At 36.5% G+C, this 22,936-nt stretch overlaps 1 protein-coding gene across 1 annotated transcript in view; it reads right to left on the bottom strand.

Annotated features, from left to right (window-relative positions):
* Positions 1-7,261: 7,261 nt before the first annotated feature.
* LOC140744550 (uncharacterized) overlaps positions 7,262-22,936 on the bottom strand; it is a 30,639-nt gene continuing 14,964 nt past the window's right edge. Inside the window, exons 7-28 of the mRNA XM_073076180.1 lie at positions 22,724-22,860; positions 21,994-22,138; positions 21,057-21,214; positions 20,354-20,398; positions 19,374-19,478; positions 18,575-18,960; positions 18,224-18,436; positions 17,725-18,019; positions 17,271-17,522; positions 16,700-17,043; positions 16,064-16,337; positions 15,619-15,792; positions 13,928-14,029; positions 12,461-12,510; positions 10,056-10,179; positions 9,331-9,542; positions 9,001-9,073; positions 8,853-8,892; positions 8,689-8,742; positions 8,194-8,320; positions 7,798-7,958; positions 7,262-7,400 (exon numbers count right to left, since the gene is read on the bottom strand). Of these exons, the coding sequence (XP_072932281.1) occupies positions 7,279-7,400; positions 7,798-7,958; positions 8,194-8,320; positions 8,689-8,742; positions 8,853-8,892; positions 9,001-9,073; positions 9,331-9,542; positions 10,056-10,179; positions 12,461-12,510; positions 13,928-14,029; positions 15,619-15,792; positions 16,064-16,337; positions 16,700-17,043; positions 17,271-17,522; positions 17,725-18,019; positions 18,224-18,436; positions 18,575-18,960; positions 19,374-19,478; positions 20,354-20,398; positions 21,057-21,214; positions 21,994-22,138; positions 22,724-22,860 (3,593 nt within the window). The 3' untranslated portion in view covers positions 7,262-7,278. The remainder of the gene's footprint in view (positions 7,401-7,797; positions 7,959-8,193; positions 8,321-8,688; positions 8,743-8,852; positions 8,893-9,000; positions 9,074-9,330; positions 9,543-10,055; positions 10,180-12,460; positions 12,511-13,927; positions 14,030-15,618; positions 15,793-16,063; positions 16,338-16,699; positions 17,044-17,270; positions 17,523-17,724; positions 18,020-18,223; positions 18,437-18,574; positions 18,961-19,373; positions 19,479-20,353; positions 20,399-21,056; positions 21,215-21,993; positions 22,139-22,723; positions 22,861-22,936) is intronic.

Raw genomic sequence — 22,936 nt, 5'->3', positions numbered from 1 at the left:
TTGTTAGATAGGCGATAAGCTAGAAGCGATGAACAATTTTCACTGCAAATTTATCTACATAGCGGTTAAAAACCTATTTTCCGAGGAACAATTAATATTTTAAATAATATAGCGATGGTACAAAAAGAAAGCAACTTTTACTTATATGTATTGTAACGTAATCAGTATTAAAAGTAATGCATGAAATAACGTACACAATGTAATGCATACATAATACTATGTTGTTATGTAGTTAATACGCAAAGAATATCCAGTGATATAGAAACTTTATAATCGCCAGTATAATTGGATCGAAGAGTTTTTTTTTATAATAAAGGAGTAGCAGACGAGCATACAGTCCACCTGATGGTAAGTGGCTACTGCCGCCCATGGACATCTGTAATCAACCCCAGATAGGATTAGATATTCCTACTTGAGGTCGGCCACAGATGCGCCGCCACCCCTGAGGTCTAAGCGGGAACTCCTCGGAAAAATCTGTCTCCCTTACCAAGGGAGGTATCAGGTACCACTGATACTCCAGAAACAACATGGATTCTAGCGCACATACATGATGCAGCAGATATCTTTGTCCTCAATAATGGTAACATATCTGTGATCGGCTTTAGGTGGAATGTAGTGATGTTGCAGGTTCGAGTCAAAGGCGTGTTGATTCGTTAATAGCTTCACTTTATTAAGTGATACCATAACAGAGAAGTACGATCTCGCTATAATTTTACTCTTTATCCCACTGTTTACTAGTTATTCGTCGATAGTCTGCAAAGAGTCTAAGGCTGCCGATATTAGTCCTAATGGACTTTCGTAATAGCCTAATAAGAACCAGCGTGTCTTAAATTTAACGCTTTTAATGGAGGAAAAAGTTTTTAGGGTTGCGAGGCACAATTGCTTGTGAATTTAAGTGTTTATGAAGTTTCTAAGGTTTTTAGGTCGTAGTAACTCCAAAAACATAATCGTATCTTATAATTTGTTCAGGCCATACGTTCTGTCTGTTCGTATATTGCACGACTCATGATGCGAAGCATCAGAGAGTGCTTTACGATCGAAAAATTTTTTTCGCTTCATTTTGGCGGCTATTTTTATTATTATAGCTTTGATAGTTCACGGAATCAAGATATTTTGCATACTATTGTCGAGATAATTTAATGGAGATTAATTCCATACTTTTTAAAAATTGATTTACTGCAATAGAATTGGAAAAAAACACCAAAATAGGTCAAAAAAATTTCCTGTCCGTCATGTGTGAAACCTGAAAACACTGTAACTTGTGAAAAAATCCATCATTTGAGTTATTTTTTTTTTTAAAAATTCTAATCAACGATTGTAGGTCACTGAATGCGAATGATTAATTAATTCAGTGTCGTTTAATTGCAATTAATAAAAAACGAAAACTACAAGACTGTATATCTATAGATATTATGTACATTTATTCCACCAGGGGCGCTTGTGCAGTACCTTCTTCCTACTACAGCTGTTTTTTCGGCAATTAATTTTGAACGACTAATTTTTTTTTTTATATATTTCATAATTAAATGAGCATTATGAGTCGTGCACTTTTGGAATTTCCAAACTTTTTACATATATAGACTATTGATGTGTTATGAAATTTGGAAAATAAATGTAGTTTACTATCAGCTAGAAAATGCTAGGTGAAACATGATAAAGAAAAATCCGAATGCATTATATACTAAAATCTCTCTTGTAATGCTTTCAAATAACCAAAACACCATAGAAATTGGATCAGTAGTTTTTAAGAATAATGCGGACAAACAAATTCAAAAACGAAAAACAAAGCAAATATTCGTGATAAGGAAGAAAGAAGCAAATATTCGTGGAATAATAAGAAGCAGAAAGATGTTGGGGTTAAAATGTAAAGGTTTTTTGTGCAAGTCACATTTATTATTTTTGGTTATTTTCCTGAAGTTTACTTATATTCTACCCATAAAATCTTCAAAACACCCTGTTTAGTAAGATTTAAAAAAAAAAACATTTAATCTAAGAAATTGTGTTATAACTTTGTAACTTAGTATGTAATTTATGCAGTAAATTTTGCATCAAAACTTATAGTATGGAATAATATATGTGGAAGATTCATCTCGGTACACGCGACTTTCTAACTTATAGTCCTTAGGGGAAATCATTTTCAGTGACAAATTTTAGCTGTAAATAAGACAATTTTTAAACTAGTAGCTGCATATAAAACTGTATAATGTAGAGCCGCGTTTTCCAACCTGTGGTCCGCGGACCCCTGGGGGCCCGCGAGTATATGTATGGGGGTCCGCGGTGTCCTCTCTGGACCATACATAAATCGCTCATTAAATGCAAAAGGGACACTTTACTGCTTTTTTTCAACCACATACCTACGTGAAAAGGCATTCTCTACTCTTGTTTATACAAAAAACAAATACGGAAACAGATTACAAGTAGAATCTGATTTGAGATAACAGCTTAGTAGCAACATCGACCCGAATATCCCTGATTTAGTTGCAAAAAAGCAACACCAAACTTCAAAATTATTTTTTTTCACATTTTTCATAATAAACAGTTTTTTTTATTTGTAATAACTAAAATAACTACCTAATCCGTATTTTTTGGTGTTTATTTTATTAAGGGAGTCCATGAAAACTGTGCTTGATTTCCTAAGGGTCCGTGGACTGAAAAAGGCTGGGAAACGCTGACATAGAGGATACAAAAAAGAACCACAAATATACTAAACCCAGACTTAATCTAAAGTTTAGATTATGAGAGAGAAGTAAAGATTACATCTAAAAAGTCATTATTTACATTATTTATTAAACAGATAAAAATGTATTTTCTGAAGTAGCTCTAGGTCTATAGTTCCATTATCGTAAATTAACATTGTATATTAAACTTTTATGAAAAAATGTGTTATAGAGTTTCTTACGCCACTGGGTCTATATACCAAAACACTTTGAGAAGCAGTACGTTACTGATGTTCAAAAATAATTATGTTATGTAAAGAATCTCTTTTGAATAAAATATTTTGATATCCCTATAACTGCTTGGCTGAGAATTATACCCCGAACTGTACATGTGTGTGTCATAACTGATGATCATTTATTTGTCATATGTGAAGCAAATCTTGCATTAGCAGTCTATTCCGTTACTTTATCTACGGCATTTAATACTAAATTCACTCATATTCCTGTAACTATATTCCTAATACACAGTGGTTTAATTAATGTAATTACACCTCAATTGAATATTCTGCAAACGTAACGGCTAGACATGTTGACCTAACTCAATACAAGCCAGAGTATAACTTGTTTCATTAAAGATTGTATCCTAAGATAGCAATACTTTTGTTAGCTACTCATTGCCCATTTCTGGTCCATTGTCTAGGCACGGGTTTCCTCTCAGAGTGATAAGGATTAAGTTTAGAACTTTAAAAACTTTTTAAAAGTTAGACTTCATAAACTTTAGAGATTTTTTTTACCAAATCTAAAGTAGATATTTCGGTATTCTCGCGATATTTTTATCATTATAACAAGAAGTGATGATAATACGCACTTATTTTACAAAAAATCATGGCAACAGGAGCATTCCTGGGATTTGAACTCTCTCTCAGTATGAGGATGTATTTCAAACCATAACGCCATTACTGCTAAAACCAGTCAGCCTCTTATTATTTCTGTTACATGAACAGGATACATACACGAGAGTTGCAATTTTGATTCCATTATTTACTGACCCAAGTTATACAAACGTATTCATTGAAATTAGTCAAACGTAAACCCGTAACCAAATGTATGACAAGTGGGGCGAATTAATTATCATTGTGTCGTACCTAATGAGGTAGAACCTTGTTAGCTTTACAGGTTTCCAGTGAAAATGAGTTTTGGATTCCAAATTTATGAGGTTGTATAAACAAAGGAGCATGCAGTCCACCTGATGGTAAGTGGTTACTGCTATACTAAGATATCTGTGATCAACTCTATATGAGGGCCTATTTAAGGTAGGGTTCAGATGTTTTTATTTCTACCCCTGTGAAAAAGCCTATGTGTGTCGCCCATATCGCACTCTTCAAATCAGAGCATGGCACTAATCAGTTTCTATAGGATAAAAACTAGCGGCAATGGAGTTTCTGAATCAAAACCAATGAGTTTTCTACTATTAAGTTAGATGTCAGTCTGGACGGGATTGACCCCGGAACCCTCACCGTCATAGAACGGTATTGTCACTGAGTCGATCAAATTTTCAGGACCCTAGGATTCCTTTCGTGCATACTATACTGTGTCATGGGTACTATGCACACACACAAAGACGAAAACATAAACACCCAGACATGGAACAGAAATCTATACTCATTATTCAGATATCTGTCTGACCGGGAATCGAACCAGCAAGCCTTTGCGCGTCAGACCGATATAGTGACCGAACCTGTACCTATATCTGTACTTGTTTACTCCAAGTTGCGAAATATGGAGATATCTGTATCATTTCCATATTTCGCAGCTTAGTTGCTAAACGTCCGAGTTTGCATGTAAATAGAACGGTTTGCTAATCATGTTTGTTTGAGGTTTAGGGATTCTGGTAAACACGTCTAGGTTGCTCTCGTGTAAACAAACATACATAGATGCATGTTTTAGTCTACGATATCTTTTTCGGTAAGAGGGGTCTGAGGTCAAATCACAAGCACCTCTATTTTTTTTTAATAAGTTCTAAGTTTTTTTAATAATTATCACTTGTACTAACGGTGAAGGAAAACATAGGGAGAAAACCTGCATACCTGAGAAATCTTAAAAAAGATTTCAAAGGCATGTCAACTGTGAATTCTACCAATTCGCAATTGGCCAGCGTAGTGAACAATGGCCTAATCCTCCTCATTCTGAGAGGAGACGCGCACCCAGCATTGAGACAATAACGGGTTGATGATGGTACCCTTAGTAGCCTAGCAGTTCAGAAACTCGGCCTCTCGATCGAGGGGTCCGAGATTCAAATCCCAGACACGCATCTCTCATTTTTCAAGGTTATATGCGTATTAAAAATTCATTATCACTTGTTTAAAACGGTGAAGAAAAACTTCGTGAGTTTACGTTATTTTTAATTTAACTGAGGAGGGTAATGTTTTTCGAGCGCATATTTGGCAGTATGTATATATGTCTTATTCCTTGGCACGCTCTGCAGACCAAACAAACACCTTGAGGGATTTTAACATACAAGATGTCATTCAATTCGTCTAATTTGTGGGAGTGACATAGGTACCTGTATTGATGGTGCCACCAGTCTAATTCTCCCTATAAAGTAAATTGCATCATTCCCGACTTTCTTTATTTTTAGTACGAGATAGTCAGAAATATAATGTAATAGAGGAACAACAATCTTGCTTTATTAATCCATTGCAATCACTAACGTGTAAAGGGTCACACTCAGAATTATGAGCAGACATAATCACACACCTTCGTTTCGCTAATGTAGTTTCCGCAAAATCGTGAAGTTAGTGAAGTAAATAGGAAAACAGTGAACAGTGTACAAACAGCTCGCGTAGCAACACTTGTTTGGTTAAGCATTTTGGAAAGCTCCACCATTTCGGTAAACACGCTTAGCTCGGAGTTTTGCTTCTATAACGTACAAACATGCAAAGCCCGCGAATTTGTTTGCATTTATTGACAGTTTAAAAGGTACAGTAAACATTTGTACAGTCTAAGATAAATTTAAACTAAGGTTTATTTCAGGTATGAATCCGTGTCCGTTCTGTTATACATGTTTTGGCATTATTTTTTATCCGACTGTGGAAGGTAAGGTTTTTCGAGAGCATGTACGGAGATATGTATGTTTGCTTTATATTTTGGAATGCCTTGCCACCAAAACGGCTTGACGCATTCTAATATATGACATGTCGTTAGATTCGTCTAAGTTGTTAATGTGTCATAGGAATTTTTAAACCGGGGTTTTTCTTTTTATAATTACTATCTACTATTAAATTTGGAGAGCATACAGTAGGTAAGTAATTGATTGACAACCAATGACACAATCAACTCTGAATCGAATTGAAGTTTTATCTAACCTGAAGAATACGTTGTTGCTCTTAAAAATATATCGGAATGTTCTGTGAGCATGTTACAGCTTCATATAATGCACAAGAGCACTTGATACTGCAGCTATGAGGCAGATTTGAATTATTGGTGGTGCCACCAGTCTAATTATTCTACGACTTTAATATAAGTATACTGCATTATTTGCCCACTTTTTTACTTTCAGTAAAAGAACACCAATAATATATGTAATTCAAGAGATGAATATCAGTATTCTTGCTTTATTATTCCACTGCAATCACCAACATGTACACTGTGCAGTGAAGCGTGATGATTCCGAAAATACCTTTTTCGGAAAACGCTTGCATTTTTAAGGATCGCTGTATGAATACATGAATTTATTATAAGAATATTCAATGAAAGCCCGCATCAATTAATTATTGTAACGAACGGATAAAATCCTGATGATATTGTTTATGTATTTACAAAAGCTTTTACATTCAACGTGCAAAATGAAAGGTTTAATGAAAGAGGTATGAAACGAAAACTGAATGCTAATTTTCAATAATTTGGAATACGGGATAAATTTAAATTATTTTGAACAATACAGAGGCTACGCACTACTTGTTATTCTGGCTGATAATGATGATAATTGGAGGAGGTGGAGGTGGAAGCACCACAGCCACACCTCTTTCTGCCTCATCATAGCAGTGTTAAACGCTGCTGTGAGCGACGCATCTGTGGCCAACGATCGAATATCTAATCCTATCTGAGGTTGATTACAGATATCCATGGTTGGCAGTAGCCTCTTAACATCAGGTGGACTGTATGCTCGTCTGCTTCTCCTATGTTGTAAATTAAAAAGGAGTTTCCACAGGAGCAGAAATAAAAGCATCTGAAGTCTAAAACGTACGAGTACCTGTGGGTGACTTTACATAGGACTTATCTTATCTGTGATTGAATATGGACGTCGATGAACATGATGAAAGTAGCCGCCTACTATCGGATGCTCGTAAGTTACTTCCATAATTATAAAAACAATATAAAGGATGAAAAATAAGCGGAATAACATGTTAGTTAGAATGTCCAGTCTGTTGTAATGTCATGATTTTAATAAAATAGTTTCCATGACATTGAAAGGTCACTGCGTCCTACGGGCATGGGTAATTATTTCAATTTTTCAAATATTAATCAATCGTGAAAATAATTCAAGACTCGAAAATATCTAAATGGGGATACACAAATTAAAAGAATATAATATTCAAACTTATTATATTCTGTTCATCAATTACTTCTTTTTTGCCTCTTGCTTCTTTTTCGTTGCTGAAAGAGTTCGATTTAAAGCTTCACGAGCAATTGCTTCATCTCTTTCTTCTAGAACTCTGGTTAATTCTTCACTCCACTGGGAATCTACAAAAAAGAGCTTAGCTATGATAAGCGTTGCAAAAACAGGTACAAACTGTCACCATTATCGTGCCTTCCACTGGCTATGAATATTTAAGTATCAAAACAAGCGTCAGCGTTACTGTTATAAAGCAGAAATTTAACAACAATGGCTGCAGTGGTACCCTATAGTTATTGAAAGTTTTAGTACATTGCATTGAGGAGCCTAATTCATCAAACTTAGCTCTCTTTCAGATCTCTGCCCAAAATATTCTAAATTCGGTGCAGGTTTTGACTTAATAATGAGCTATTTCCCCAAATACAGATATTTCCCCAAAACTGAGGAAGTTTTGAAGGAAAATACACCACGCTCTAAGCGTTTGAATGGGGATAACTTGGCTAAATATTTAGGTCAAAAGCATACCAATAAATAGTTTCTCCAGCAGACGGCATCGTTTCTTCTGCCTTCCCAGAACAAACTCTTCATTATGTGCCTGCAATTCTCTCTTGCGCTCTTGCGATTTTTCGATGCGGAACTCCCGATTCCGTCTGGATGCTTCTGCCATATCTTCTGTGATCAGTATACTAGAAATAGTAGTTATTAACATTTATTTTGCTTTGTATTGTTAAGAAAGATGATTTTATTTATTGCTAGATATAAACCTTTGTAAGCCTTTGTATTTTAGCTGTTTTGATTATTTAAATATATTTTGTTTACTCCATCAAGTTAGTTTACCTGGTCAGTTACCGACGCCTACCGTTTTTGCCCACGACCGCTATCAAGAGTCTATATTTCCTAAGTTAAAGAAAGTTATATAACCTTTCTTCTTCAGTCTTCTCTTTGGTGCAGAAAGGTATGAAGTACAACGACACGAACTTGTCCTTCAACTGTTCAGGCATTGCAAGATATCTGGCTTCTTCCTCACTTTCTATTGACATCTCAAGCACTGCAGGAGGAAATAGATTAGTATGATGTTCAAAGAACAAGCTATATAAGCATAGTAATTTTATTAACACCTATTGTTACTTTACAACAGCATTGTTCAGCCCTACTTGAATAGCATTGTAAGAGAGAAAAACACGATTCGAGTTAGTGCTCAGGAGTAAGATCTGTAGACCTTCTCAGGAAGGACACTAAGACTTATGTTGGGTCAATTATAGACGTTCAAGGGCGGTAGTGGCCACTTACCTTCTAGGGGCTCGTTTAATACTTCTATTATAAACAATGGAATTATAATACTGTAATTCAATTTGACTCTGCGAACATAAATTAATTAAAATGCAATTTAATAGAGCATGACTATAATGAGGTTACTTCCGCTTTCCGTGGCTGGCGTGGGTCCTTGCTGCGGTTGTGGCTCTGGGACTTCTGTAATTCAATAATGAATAATTTAAAACGTGCTCATATGGAATTAAACAAAATTACCATCATATTATTTTAAACAAAACAATAAAAAGAAACACAACAATTCTACTTACTTTTTTCCTCCCCTTCGAGTTCTTCGCCTAAATTCATTTCCTGGAAAACATATAACTTTTTTAAATTAGTTTCTATTGAAGATTTGAAATACAAATTGATAAAAACCAGGTAAATTAATTAAACAACGAAATATACGATAGTTCTGACCTCTGCGATGGTGCGTTCACTTTCTGAAGGTGGTGGAGGTAGAGCTTCGAGGAATTCCGCCCTAAAGTCTTTTCTGTTACAAAAAATAAACAAGTTTATGACCAATAGATAGTATAAATTTTAATTTATTGTTGGAGTTACTGTGTTTCTACACCCGAGGGTTTCATTTTGGAATTGGGATATCTGGTGAAGTCTCTGCTGTTCTAAAATAAAACACATCATCATTAACTGCTGTTATAAGGCACAAATAAGAATGATGCCTCCACAGTCGAACCTCTAAACATACCACTACCCAGTCAATAGATAAATATAAGACTATATGAAATTAACCTGATCTGTGCTCCTCTTGCGTTCCTCCCATGATCCTTAGCATCCCATGCTCGCCTGGCTGCAGCAAACTCAAGATCCCGTACATCATCCCGCCTGGCGTTGGATCCACCCATTACAGCTAGGGAGCACTCCAGCTCCACGTAAGCATCTCCTGGCTGGGGCTGGTGCATGGGCGGCGGGGACAGTTTCTCCTTTTCTTTCGCTGAACCCGGCTAGAATAAACCATGTTAAGATTTCAAAGCATTTTTATCTAAGGTCGTAAGTGATGATAAAACAGTAAACTGACCATTAAACCGCGTATGGCACTCAGCTTTATGGAAGTGGTAAATTGCAAACGATCCAACAACTTTAGTAACAAGTGGTTGTTAAAGATTTATTTTCGTTTGTTTTCATCGATATTTACACTCCAATTTGCATTGAGGGATCATGAATAATCTAAGTTCTATTCTTATTATAGAAAATTTACTATTTTATAAGATAATTTCATATTTTAGAACTAATTTACGTGTTTGTTAAAAAAATAAATACTATACTGCCTATTATAAACTTACATCATCAGATCTCTGATAAATTGACCTGAACTGATATGAAGCAGTTTTGGTTTTGAATTTATGGAATTGGATGTCATTGCGCAACGAACTTTGCACTGAACATAACCTAAGCTACTATGAAATTAACGTTTAATAAGTAGCATAAAACATTAAAAAAAGATAAAAGAGTAAGACCTTTTCTTTGGCCGGTTTCTTGCTTGACGGTGCTTCAAGCTTCATAGTCTCTGGTGAGTTACGGATCTCGTCGACCCTGCTCCATTGCGCCAAAGTTAGCGGCCAGCCGTGTGGTGCTATTACCCTATTTAAAATGGTGATAAACTTTTTCTATAACATTCGTAAGCTATATAGGTTTTCTTTAATTTAGTTATTGTGTCTGATGAAGAAATTTAAGACACTTGATTCTAATATGTGATCAGGGTCTGTCACGAAATGTGGCAAATATTCTATCTAACCTGTGCTTGGGTTTTCAAAAAAATAACCATCTTGTCTATTTCATTCATTGATTGTTTAAATTGTTCAATATTCAATTTTTTTTGTAGTACAAAATGGTCGATAAATAAAAAGGGTCTACACTTAATACGGAACTTATCGTGTATGGGTTTCTTGAAAATCATTTCAGGCAGAATTAACGAAATATCAGAACTCAACCTGATCACATGACTGTCTGCCTGTGGCATGAACAATCCAGTATACAGAACTAAATAGGCCGCTAAAACAATTGTTTATTTAACAAAAAATAGAAATAGAAATAGGAACAGTGATAGAAATCGAACAGAAGCAGCGCAGCGTGCAATCAGCTGTCAATTAGTCGCGAGGCTTTGTTGCGCGCCTGAGAACTGCGCTTTGTCGGGTAAGCTGGGGAAAAAAACAACAAAAGCACCCTCTAATGAACGTCCATCAGAATACGATTCTACTAATAACTGCTATACTTCGTTTGAACCGATACGCTCTCAATTTTATTTATAATCGATCGCAATAAAAAATGTCTTAAATACTACCTACAGGATTTACGTATCTCAATTTAGCATAATTACATGACTGTCTACTTGTGCATTGAAGACTTGAGTTTAGAGAACTAAATAGGCCGCTAAAACAATTGTTTATTTAACAAAACATAGAAATAGAAATAGGAACAGTGATAGAAATCGAACAGAAGCAGTGCAGCGTGCAATCAGCTGTCAATTAGTCGCGAGGCTTTGTTGTGCGCCTGAGAACTGCGCTTTGTCGGGTAAGCTGGGAAAAAAACAACAAAAGCGCCCTCTAATGAACGTCCATCAGAACTCGATTCTACTAATAACTGTTACGTCGTTTGAACAGATACTCTCAATAAACGATCTATTGCAATTTTTTGAAAATTTCTGCCTACTAGAAATTGTCAAATTACGATCTTTGCACAATTTGGATAGATATATCAATTATCATTAATACCGGTCGTGAATGACCAATACGGCGGCCACCGTGATGACACGTAAAGAGTTCGGAGTTCGATTCTGAGCCATATGTAAGTGATGATTTTTTAAAAGAAGCTTTAGAAGCTTTAGCTTTAACACTCGAAGCTCCATTAGTATCCCACGTATCGTGAGTACCATGATTACACACAAAGTCAAATACACATTTTTATTGTAGGTCAGGGTGTTAAAGTACTCATCTTCGTTTGGCAAGTACGTTCCAGGAAATTCGTTGGTCTAAAGTATTAAAAACGACATATCGTAAAAGCCTCCATTTAAAAAAAATATTGTACCTGAATATCAAAAGTTACGCTTACTGAAATGTACGTAGCGGGTTAATTTCCGCAATATATTCTACTCTACATCAGTGAAACTGTAAACTCTACTAAACTGCACACTAAATCAGGTAAATTGTCCGTATCATATTCGACGCTACACTAACAAAATCATAAACTTTACATAATTGTACCAGAGTGTACACGAACAAAGTTTAATTCTATTATTAGACAAATATAACAAAGACAATTACAATAAATATATTACATTTTTGAAACTGAATTAAACAAAGAGCCAGCAGTTTACATGATGATAAGCGGTCACTACCATCTATCAAAATCAAAAATTAAAAATTCATATAATATTGGACTCCTACCTGAGGTTGTCCACTCTCATTTTAGTACCATCATCAAACACAGAACTGTTTACAAACCGATTTTCAACTACCTCCACTGTATATAAAGTTTAATGCAGTCGATACATAAATCAAAGATAGTGGAACCCTTTGTGGTTCGACTCCGGCAGCACTACCGCCACACCTATTTCTGCCTTATAACAGCAGCGTTAAACGGTACTGTGTGTGGGTTTGAAGAGGGACTAGGGAAGACTTACTTTTCCAAGATGTTCCAGCTTAGTCCTCAGGGGTAGCGGCGCATCTGTGGCCGACCTCAGGTAAAAATACCTAAACCTATCTGGGGTTTATTACAGATGTTTACGGGAGGCAATAGTCACTTACCATCAGGTGGACTGCATGCTCGTCTACTACTATATGATAAAAAAACTGACTATTGCATTTTGCTAACAGTCTAGTAGAATAAGTCCCATTTCTTGGTCCTAATAAAGAAAATCACTTACTGTATCGAGTAGTGCTTCGGTTCATGGAATGCCGCCTTCAAATCCTTCAGCTGAAAAGATTTTCTCGTGCTGTACTTCACTGTATTGCCTTTTAATTTATAATGGGCGCTCTCAAACGAACAAAAGAGGAATTCCTATTAATTTTATAGCGCTTCGTTTAAAAGACGCTCTGTAGAAAGTAGGAACTCATTAAGTTACTACTACGTATATGGATACAAAATATTCGTTGCTTCTTTTAACTATTTTAAAAATACTTTGCAAAAAGGTAGTAGTATTAAAAATGTTGCTTTTGCGACAAGTTATTCCATTATGTTTGGACTGTATGAATAGTATTTTAGAATAAAACTTTTTTAAGTTCTTATTGTTATTTACTAATATAAATAAGCGTATTTTGAAACTGTGTATTTTAAGTTATGTGGAGTAACTGCAGACAGCGGACTTTTCATAATATATCATAGGCTAGCTTTTACACCGAAAATAGTCCGAGCAAACCTTTTGATCACTTACTAAATGATTAATCGATATCCACCAAATACAATTTTACATATATTTTATAGTGCTTCGATAATCGTCCATGCGAACGAATCCGCAAGCAAAACCTACCAGAATACAAATGCGTAGGTAATTTAGAATGTCCCTGTAGTAGAATTACAGCGGCCATTGTCAACCGCAGACCGACTGCCGTGGAATAAAACTAGCAAAGCTTGAGCCATTAAATTTGAATGGTGACGTTAAATAAGCATCTGTCCGGAGTAATGGCCGCCACGGGCCCAGAGTGATACAGCGATTTGTTGCGATTATTTTTTATCACGGTCCATTAAATTTCGATCTAAAATCACGCGGGAAATGTTTGATAAGTGGCCTAGTCAAATCGTTTATGTGAGTGGTCGCAAACAGATGTCGACATTGGAAAGGTATGTTAAGTCCGTCCTGATTGTTGTCATTGGAATTGACATTAGTAACGATTAAACTTTAACGAAGGCTTTATCGTTATCGGCTTTATCGGTTTAGAATAATTTGGTCACTGACTAGCACATCCATCCATCAATCCAAGAGATTCTACGGGATATATGGGGAAAGTAAAAAGGACCCAGTTTTGTCAGGCAGTCTGCGTCAGTTCTCTACAAGTGAGATAGTTTAGGCCTTAGTAGATCTTGGTGGCTAATTGCAGATTGGTAGATTGCATACACTTTTGTGTTTTTTTAAAGAACTCTCAGGCGTATACGTTTCTTTGCGACGTTGTTTTTTACCAAAAAGCAAATGATAATTAATTTCTAGTACGCACTTAACTTTGAAAATAGCGCCTGGGAGGAACCAGGGGCAGAGATTCAACTACTAGGCTATCATTACAATTTGTTACAGTATAATTTAGCTTTCACCAGCTAAATCGGAGTCACTTGCCCAGTAGTAGAACATAAAAAATCGTTGCAGCGAAATTTACCCAAAAGTATAACGAAAAGTGCTTACCTTAGTAGTGGATTTAGTTTTAGGATTTGCACTCGATGGTTTTGCCGGCCTAGCGTTTCTTAACGACCGGGCACTGGAATGTACCGTTGATTCACGTATGCTCTAGAATAGTTATAATTATTTACACGTTATAAATAACTAAGACGATAAACACGTGAATGTGGTAGGCCTTAGTGGTGGTTAAGCGCTGCAGTGTTACTGCTTTAAAGGGTGTGGTTAGGAAGATATAAGGCCGTTTGTCCACCGCATCGTCATCGAACCGATAACGAGAACGAGATTATTTCGGGCAGATTTCAATATGACGCGAGGGCAATAGTTTGTCCACCGCGACCGATATCGACGGTTTGTTTTGTTTCAGCTATCACGTGTTATCACGTGTGATGGCAGTGTATGGACAAGTTCCAACGTGTTTGATATTGCAGGCACATCGGCCCGTTAAAATCTCAGTGCCGATCCAGTGGTCACCGCCGATCTACTCGAAATATCGGCGGCCGGGATGACGGTGTTCGGGTGACGGACGTGCGGTGGACAAGTCACTATAGTAAATGTTTGTACGCTACTTCGGCGTCGTCATTAATTATCGGTATCGGCTCGGTGACGGGGGCGGTGGACAAACGGCGTAACTATTTATCCTAGGTGTTCCAAATTATTCCTCAAGGGTAGAAACGCACCTGTGGTCAAAGTCAGCTAAAACTTTAACCTCATCTGGGGTTAATTACCTAGCTTATTTTCTACAAAATTATTATCTACAAAAATATGCTATGAAAACATGCTTGGCTTTACTATTTGTTCTAAACGTGTAGAATATACAGTTTGTTATTTCAAGCTACAGCTTCTTTCATTTAATAAATTAAATAACATAAAAACAACACGAGGATTCCCAGCGATAGCGGACCGCATGCAGGACGGTTTCACGATGCAATATGTTAGCGAAACTTTTCATTTTCGAGAGTGCTATTTGATATAAAGGCTGTGGACTCGGTTTAACTACGCTTTTACAAAAAAAAAACCTATAATTTGTCAGATATAACAAATTGGACGTGATGCTTTGATGTTTCATTTTAAAATGTAGATGAAAATATTTTCAGTAATAGTTTGGTCTTTACAAAATTGTTTGTCACCGTTAATATTTACAAAAGTTAGAATGTTTATGGGAATTTACTAAATCATCGAATATGCAGTCCACATGATGGTAAAAAGTTGCTTGAAGTCACAACTGAGGTCCGTCACAGGTACACTATAACTAATTTGAAGCGCCTTGTAAGTTCCTCTGCCTCACTAAACACTTCAAGATATCGTTGCATTGGAACCACAATATGTTTGGTAGAACACCTTTTAAAAACATACAATACAAGATGGGGAAAACCATAGATATTTGAAGGTGGTAGGGGTTCTACCACCTTTGTGGTTCGACTCCGGTAGCACCACCGTCACACCTATTTCTATCTAATAACAGCAGTGTTAGCCGCTGCTGTGTTCCGGTTTGAAGGGTGTGGTAAGGGAGACAGACTTTTCCGAGGCGTTCCAGCTTAGTCCTCAGGGGTAGCGGCACATCTGTGGCCGACCTCATGTAGGAATATCTAATCCTATCTGTGGTTGATTACAGAAGTCCATGGGCGGCAGTACCCACTTACCATCAGGTGGACTGTATGCGCGTCTGCTACTCCTATATTATAAAAAAAATATAATACCGTTCCCAAATAAGCTTGAGAGTTGGACCGTTTTTTGAATGGAGACATCGCTAAGGGCGGCGTCGGCTCCAGCCTGATGTAGGGCCAGTACAGCTCGCCCTTCCCGGAGCACCTAGCCACTTCCTCCACCTCATGCTGGGATGACGTCGTGCGGAGGATTGCTTCCATTTCCAACTATGAAATGAACCAAATATTAACAATTAATTAAGAAGACACGGTGGTTATATGATTAGAACTAGCTCCTTTCACAGAAATACAAAAATCAAATCATTTTAGATTATTAAAATATACATGAAGTCAAATTGTAATTTAATTTTCTTAATTCTTCAAAATATTTAAGTGAAAGTGAAAGTTAAAGAAAATATTTCTTTAAAAATAAGCTGTCAACGTGTTTTCCGAGAGCTCAATTACAAATAAACTAACTTTAGTTTATGGCAAAACAAACCTCTTCTGACGTAGAAGCGGCTCTAAAGCTAATTATCTCGTGTTTAGTCACGAGAAATTCTATTCCACCAAGAATATTTCGTCTATTCGGTATAAAAATCTCATCAATGTGCAGTTTGCTGGAATGTGGTAACGGCTGCTCCTTGCAACCCTCGATTTCGTTGTCACAAACGTGGAACATATTGGCAATAGAAGACAGGACAGTGACTTGCCAATGTGCTTCAAAGTTCGTGCCACTTGCTTGAAAGAGAGACCCATGGCCCATGACAGTGTATCTGGAGGGAAATTTGATTTTATAGTGGTTTTATCTTGTTTGGTTCTTCTTCTTAAAGGAAAGATAATCTCAATTCGTCGCGAATACATTTTTTTTTGTATATTTGTACATTTATCCAAAATCATCATGATGATTGTTTTTAAGTATTTGATTTGAAACAATTGCTGTTTGTCTAGTCGCCGAAAATCGACAATAATCATTATTACAACTTTAAGGATCTTTATTGGTAACATATAAAGCTCATCAGTAATTATCAAATAAAAGAAAAACAAAACATCTTTTAATAAAAAATGGGCCAACAGCAATAAACTATTTTGTAGTTGCCTATTTACACAGAAAAGCAATAAAATTATGACCAAATACCCGTTATCATTCGGCTTGAAATCAAAAGTTATATGCGCGTTGTAGACTTGCGGCATTTTATCCCCACTATCATTATTGTACACAGCCAGGGTACTGTGCGCTAAGGAGCTCTGGACATCCAGATGAGCCTGTACTGGTGCATGGCAGTGGAATACGCCTTGGAAGAATGGTATCCACTTGCACTTCGGTGTCACGTAGATGGTGCCACTGTGCTGTTGTACTCCGTAAAGGCCGGTCAGAGCAGATGATAGGGAATACGCCCGTTTGGTGCTCGGGTACATTTCGAAGAACTTGTTCATCAACGCTGATAAAGCTTCTAAGTTTCCAAAGGCGTTTTCCATTACCTAGAACAAACCTTGTTTTAGACATCCCAGCCTGTTTCAAATATCAAATCGTCTTGAAAAATACTGGTCGAACTAGTAGTATCGGTAATTAAATTTAACAATGTGTTACAAAATTACTAGAAATTTATAGTAACCAAAGGTACCTTTCCAAATGGTCAAGCTTTTGACCATCACATAGTACTTTCTATAATTATGTTATTATATTACTTTAAACAGAGATCACTTACCAATTTTAAAGCTTCTGGAGTAAAAAAAGCATGATTACTGAGACACTTCCGCGCCCAGGTCCCTCTCCAATGAGCTTGAATAACTGTTGCTGCCTCATGTCTTTGGATTACTTTTTCCCTCTCATCTTTCAATAACCCACAGGGCAATTCCTCTGTGGCCAATTCGCAAACTTTTGATGAATTTGGGTCAATTGGTGAACTTAGTAGCTGGTCCATAATCGATGGGCTGACTAATGGCCTTTCTTCTCCAACCTTAAGTTGATTGTTATAAAGAAGCGTTGTGAATAAAAAATAAACTATAATTTTAAAAATGTTATTTTAATTTTATAAAAGGGATTTTAATTGTTTTACAAGTCAATTGATATACTAATTTAACTATTTTGTTGAGAGCTATTTTATTTCCTTGCAGTACTTAGATCAAAAACCTTGCATTAGAGGAACAATTTGGTTTTACCTGTTCTTCTACCTGTTCTCCAAATATTTCAACTTCCTCAGTTTCCGGCATAACACAATCACACGGATCGGCAGTGGCGATGTCTCTCAAGGACTTTGTTGGTAATGGCTTATTCGGTAACCCGAAGTCAGGGTCACAAAAGTAACGTCTTAGAACAGGGCAGACAGCCCGAAAATCAACAATTGACAATTTCTTCTTCAGCACGGCTTGAAGCGCTTGTCGAAACATCCAATGACGCAAGTGTATATCGTAGCCAACAACTTCCTCATCCCATTCTAAATCTGGTTGATAGGAACTGCGGGAAAAGTAGCAGATTTTCAGCTCTGGTGATGTGAACGGTATCTCATGGTACCTGTCCTCATAAGTCTTAATGAAAAGCTCATAGACGAAGACAATTACAAATCATTTTACTATTTTAAACTTTATTTATCTAGCGTTACGCAACGACGCATATAATTATGTTAATATTTTTAAATGTATTTATATTTTGGAAACCAACCTGTAAAATTCTCTATCCGTTGAAACCATGTTTGTACTGGATTTGACTACTCGGATCCAGTTATTGAAAGCGGATCCAAGGTTAGTTAGAAACCTAGATGCCCAGGGGCACTCTCTTACTGCAGCACACAGTATAGTGTCCCTTGACCCTAGAAGGAGCGTAGATTCACTAAGCAATGCCCCGTGCCAGTTCATGCGAGAATGGACCCAAAGTCTAAAATACCAAAAACAAGTATTTATGTAGCAATATCTTTATAAAAACAAAATATAACAATTTCGCTACAAAAGTTTCCACATAATTACATAAAAAATAAAAAGATTTTTTTTGGGGAAAATTGAATTTATTAGTCACCTGCAAACATGTCTCCCCGGTTGAAACTTGACTTCAACGGTGTCATAGCCTCTCGTGCTTACAAAAGCTTTCGCCAATGGAAGATCACAGTTAACAAACCATTCGAATACTTCCAGAATTAGATACGCAGACTCTATATGATCGACAACGTGTACACCGCTGTTCATTAGGATTCTCGGATGAAGCGTACTCAGTGATATTCTAAGGATATTCTCATCAGGCCCATCCACTTGGAGGTATATAGGAGCAAATTTAGGTGCTGGAATGTCCAATGCTCTGTTCACAGGCGCTTTTGTGACCCTCGTAGGTGGACTGCTTGCCACTGATGTGTATTGAAACATTGAGGGATAGTATACTATGCTGATACTCTTTACTACTTCTTGTATCTGACGGGAAGAAAATTTTAATCATTTGATATGATTTGTCTAACTAATATAATATAATTATCGAGATAGTCAAATAAAATTGAGACTCACTGACATCACACAGCAGTGATGATAACCTAGTGCTTAAAACTTAGCCTCGAGGAAGATTATGATTATGATGATTATGATTATGGGGGATTCTAGGTTCGAATACCTAACACGAACCTCTGACTTTTCCAAGTTATGTTGTGTATGCGTATTAGAAATTAATTATCACTTGCTTTACCCTAGTAGGAAAAAATCGCGAGGAAAACTGACTACCAACACGCATTTAGCCAGCGCGTAGGACTATGGTCTAATCCTTCTCAATGCCGAGAGGAGACCAGTGCCCAGTAGTGGGACAGTAATAAGTTAACAACGACAAGGCTCATTACCGCATTGTACTGCAACCACTCCCGTAGCTCCTCCTTCGCTTGCTGAACTATTGTAGAATTGGCTGTCATGGATCTATTCATTTCTTTACCGCCTACTTTTTTGAGCTACAGAAACAACAACAAAAGTAAAATTAATCTAAATAGCGCAAGTACGTGTTTATCTCGGTGTATTTAGAAGGTGGTAGAACCCTTTGTGGTTCGACTCCGGCAGCACCACCGCCACATCTATTTCTACCTAATAACAGCAGTGTTAGGCACTGCTGTGTTCCGGTTTAAGGGTGTGGTAAGGGAGACAGACTATTCCGAGGCGTTCCAGCTTAGTCCTCAGGGGTAGCGGCGCATCTGTGGCCGACCTCAGGTGGGAATATCTAATCCTATCTGGGGTTGATTACAGATGTCCATGGGCGGCAGTAGCCACTTACCATCAGGTGGACTGTATGGTCGTCTGCTACTCCTATATTATAAAAAAAATCTCGTATGCATCACCGTACTCGTATTTATTTGATTGTTATGAAAATTTGATGACTTGTTTTTCTCACGTCTACCAATATTTTGGATTAGCATAACTATTTTACAATAAATAGAGTACCTATAAACTTCATTATTTTTATATATAGTATAAGAAACCCTTCTTGGAAACTCATTAATTTAATTCGTACAACATAAAATGAAAAATTGAGTAACAATTCATCACTATTCAAGTTTTATTTGTGCGTACGTAATATACCACACTGTCGAAGTCGCTGTAAATGGCTGAAAAACACGCCAAACTTTACTTACTTTTTGCTTTAAAACTCAGCCAATATAATATTCACTGAATCACAAAAGCAATCGCAAACAACAATTAATTCACCTTTGTTCCGTAAAAGCTCCGAGAATTATACAATTTTAAATTATCCACGAATAAGCGGTATATCATATTATCTTTATTGGATCGAATGGGAAGCGTCCGGTGAAATTGTACAGCAATAAGAACTCACCGGAGGGTTCGTTTTGTCGTGCTCTTCTCGAAATTGAAACGTTATCTGGAAAAACAATTATTGCGACGCTGAAACTCATAGATACGTTACGTTTGGCAATTCTAAGTATTCTCATGCTGAACAAACGTAGGGTGTTGAACTTTTTATGGATCGGTTACGGGTATGAAGTGGTTATATCTTTTTTTTCTGTTTTCTATTCTGGGTCTCAGGCTTATATTGTTGGTTAAACCTTGAAACTTAGCCTTCAGAGAAACGATGCATCTGTTCTAAATTAGAAGTAGTTCTCTATTCTTTTATTATTAAATTTTAAAATATTTTGAATTTTAACTAAGAAACTTTTAGACTTACAAAACTACTTACAAAAGAATCAGTAACTATGTCCAACCTTGCTATATTAAGTATTCATGAGATATTATTGAACGTTTGTATTCTTTATAATCATAAAGGTAAGCCTAATTATTCACAGAATTTTTTCTATAGGTAAAGTTATAATAAGTATACGTGACGTAATTCTGAACTTAAAATTATATTCTTCCATACTTCGAAATTTTATGTTTTGAGATCAAAAGCAGAAGATAATCAGAGAAGAAGTCGTGTTTTCTTCTATTCATAAGGTATGGAGATAAGTATGCATACGTTATGCTCTTAAAAAAGAAGAACGTGATTTTATGACACATATTTTTCTGTATAAATTCTCACTTACCGACTCGGTACTTTGGACATCCAACAGATGTGGTGCATGAGACAGCTTCAGCAGCCCGTTGACTTTGAGGTACCTAGTCCTGGGACAGTCGAAGGCCTCATACAAACCGTGTCTCCGTGCCCAGTCCACCCAACGATAGTGCTTCCATAGTGCTACATCTGAAAACATATTTTCATTTAAAACCAAATTTTGTGAGATAAGTTAAATGTGTGAAATAAGTTATACATGGATGGGAGCTATCTACGAGTATATCGACCCCTTCTACGTATAATATCGTAACCCACGAAAGTACCTTTTCGTTTTTATTGTATAAATTGCCTTATTTTAATGCGTTTTATAGACAAAAGTAACGTTATAATGCGTATAAAATAAAATACATATACCAAATTTCATAGAGGTACCTGCAGAAATGCAGGTTTTTTCGCATTTTAGCGTATTCGAAACTTTGAAACGCTCTCCTGTAAAGTTGTCATTTTGCAGTTACAATATTACGTAGGAGGGGTCGATAAAGTTATGCAAAATATCATACTTTTCGGATTCAACGAACGCGATGAAGAGGTCATCATACCGGTCTGACGGATGTTAGGTTCAATTCCCGGCTAGACCGATATGTGAGTGATGAATTTAGCTATCTTTTTTTTGATTCTGGGTGTTTGTACTCGTCTTGTGTGTACATGGCATCCATGTGAGTGTAGAAAGTTTTTTTTGGACATATGGTCGTATTCAGCTAGTTACGGGCAAAAAGGTTTGAATTTCAATTTCAAATCGAATCCATCACCACACTGATACGACAACAAAGGATTCCAGATCCAATACCTGGCTACGTAGATATCTAAATAATGACTTATTTCCATTCTGGCTTGTGTGCTGATGTACTCTTATTTGTATATGTCTATGACATCCACGACCCAGGACCTAGTATGAGTGTTAGATATACCTGGTTCTGGCAATGGTTTTTTGAGCGGCAGATCCCTAGCCATAGTGACGAGGAGGTTCATCTCGTGTCCAGGGGTAATACCCGGCAAAGCGTAAGGGGGTTTGTTCTTCGTGTCTTCGAGCAGGAGAGTCGTCAGTGAACTACGCTAAAAGTTTTAAGCGTAGATTAACGAACTTTACAGGTATACCAGACTAGTTTCAATACTAGAATGTTATAAAAATATTATATAGAATAACAATTATAACTGTAAGTTAAAACGGACTAGGTAAGGAAATCTTATATTAGTTACTACGTTATAAAAATAAACAACGACTTATTGATATAAATAAGAAAATTGATATAAGTACCTATCAAGCTATAAGCAAGGTGACATAACTATACCTATTGTATTTTACCACAGTATAAGGATATATACTGTGATTTTACTTTTCAATCATTGGTCGTAAGAATCAACATTAGAAACTATGTATTTTCTTAGCTTTTTCAAACGGTATGTCTGTGGCCGGCGTTGATATCAATAGGTATAATCGAAAAAGTATTTTTGAAGTCTTTTCTTTACGGTTGAGTTACCTTTTTTATGCCGGCGTCGACATATCGTTAACATATCGAATCATATAATAATGTTACAAAGGTTATTTAATAAGACGTAGGATTTTGACATATCACATGGAGAATTTTGTTTTAAAAAAAATATGGATTCACCTATTTAAATATAATAAAATTATCATACCCTAACAACTGACACTTCCTTGGTGGTCGGTTTCTTAGTACTCTTAGATCGAATGGTGCTGGTCAGGGTGTCATCATCTTCGTCCCAGGAGAACACCGGCACTTCGGTCGTTATGAGGTCCCAGAGGACTTCGGCATCTAGGATGAGTGTCGAATTTTGATATCACTCAAGTTTTCTGGGTTTGAATCCCAGACAGGTACAGTTAAGTCTCCT

This window comes from Epargyreus clarus, unplaced genomic scaffold, assembly GCF_041222505.1.
Source record: "Epargyreus clarus isolate Ecla_fem2 unplaced genomic scaffold, WU_Ecla_fem_2.2 ptg000008l, whole genome shotgun sequence".
NCBI lineage: Eukaryota > Metazoa > Arthropoda > Insecta > Lepidoptera > Hesperiidae > Epargyreus > Epargyreus clarus.
Note: the sequence above shows the minus strand (reverse complement) of the source record. Positions and strands in the feature narration are given on the sequence as shown.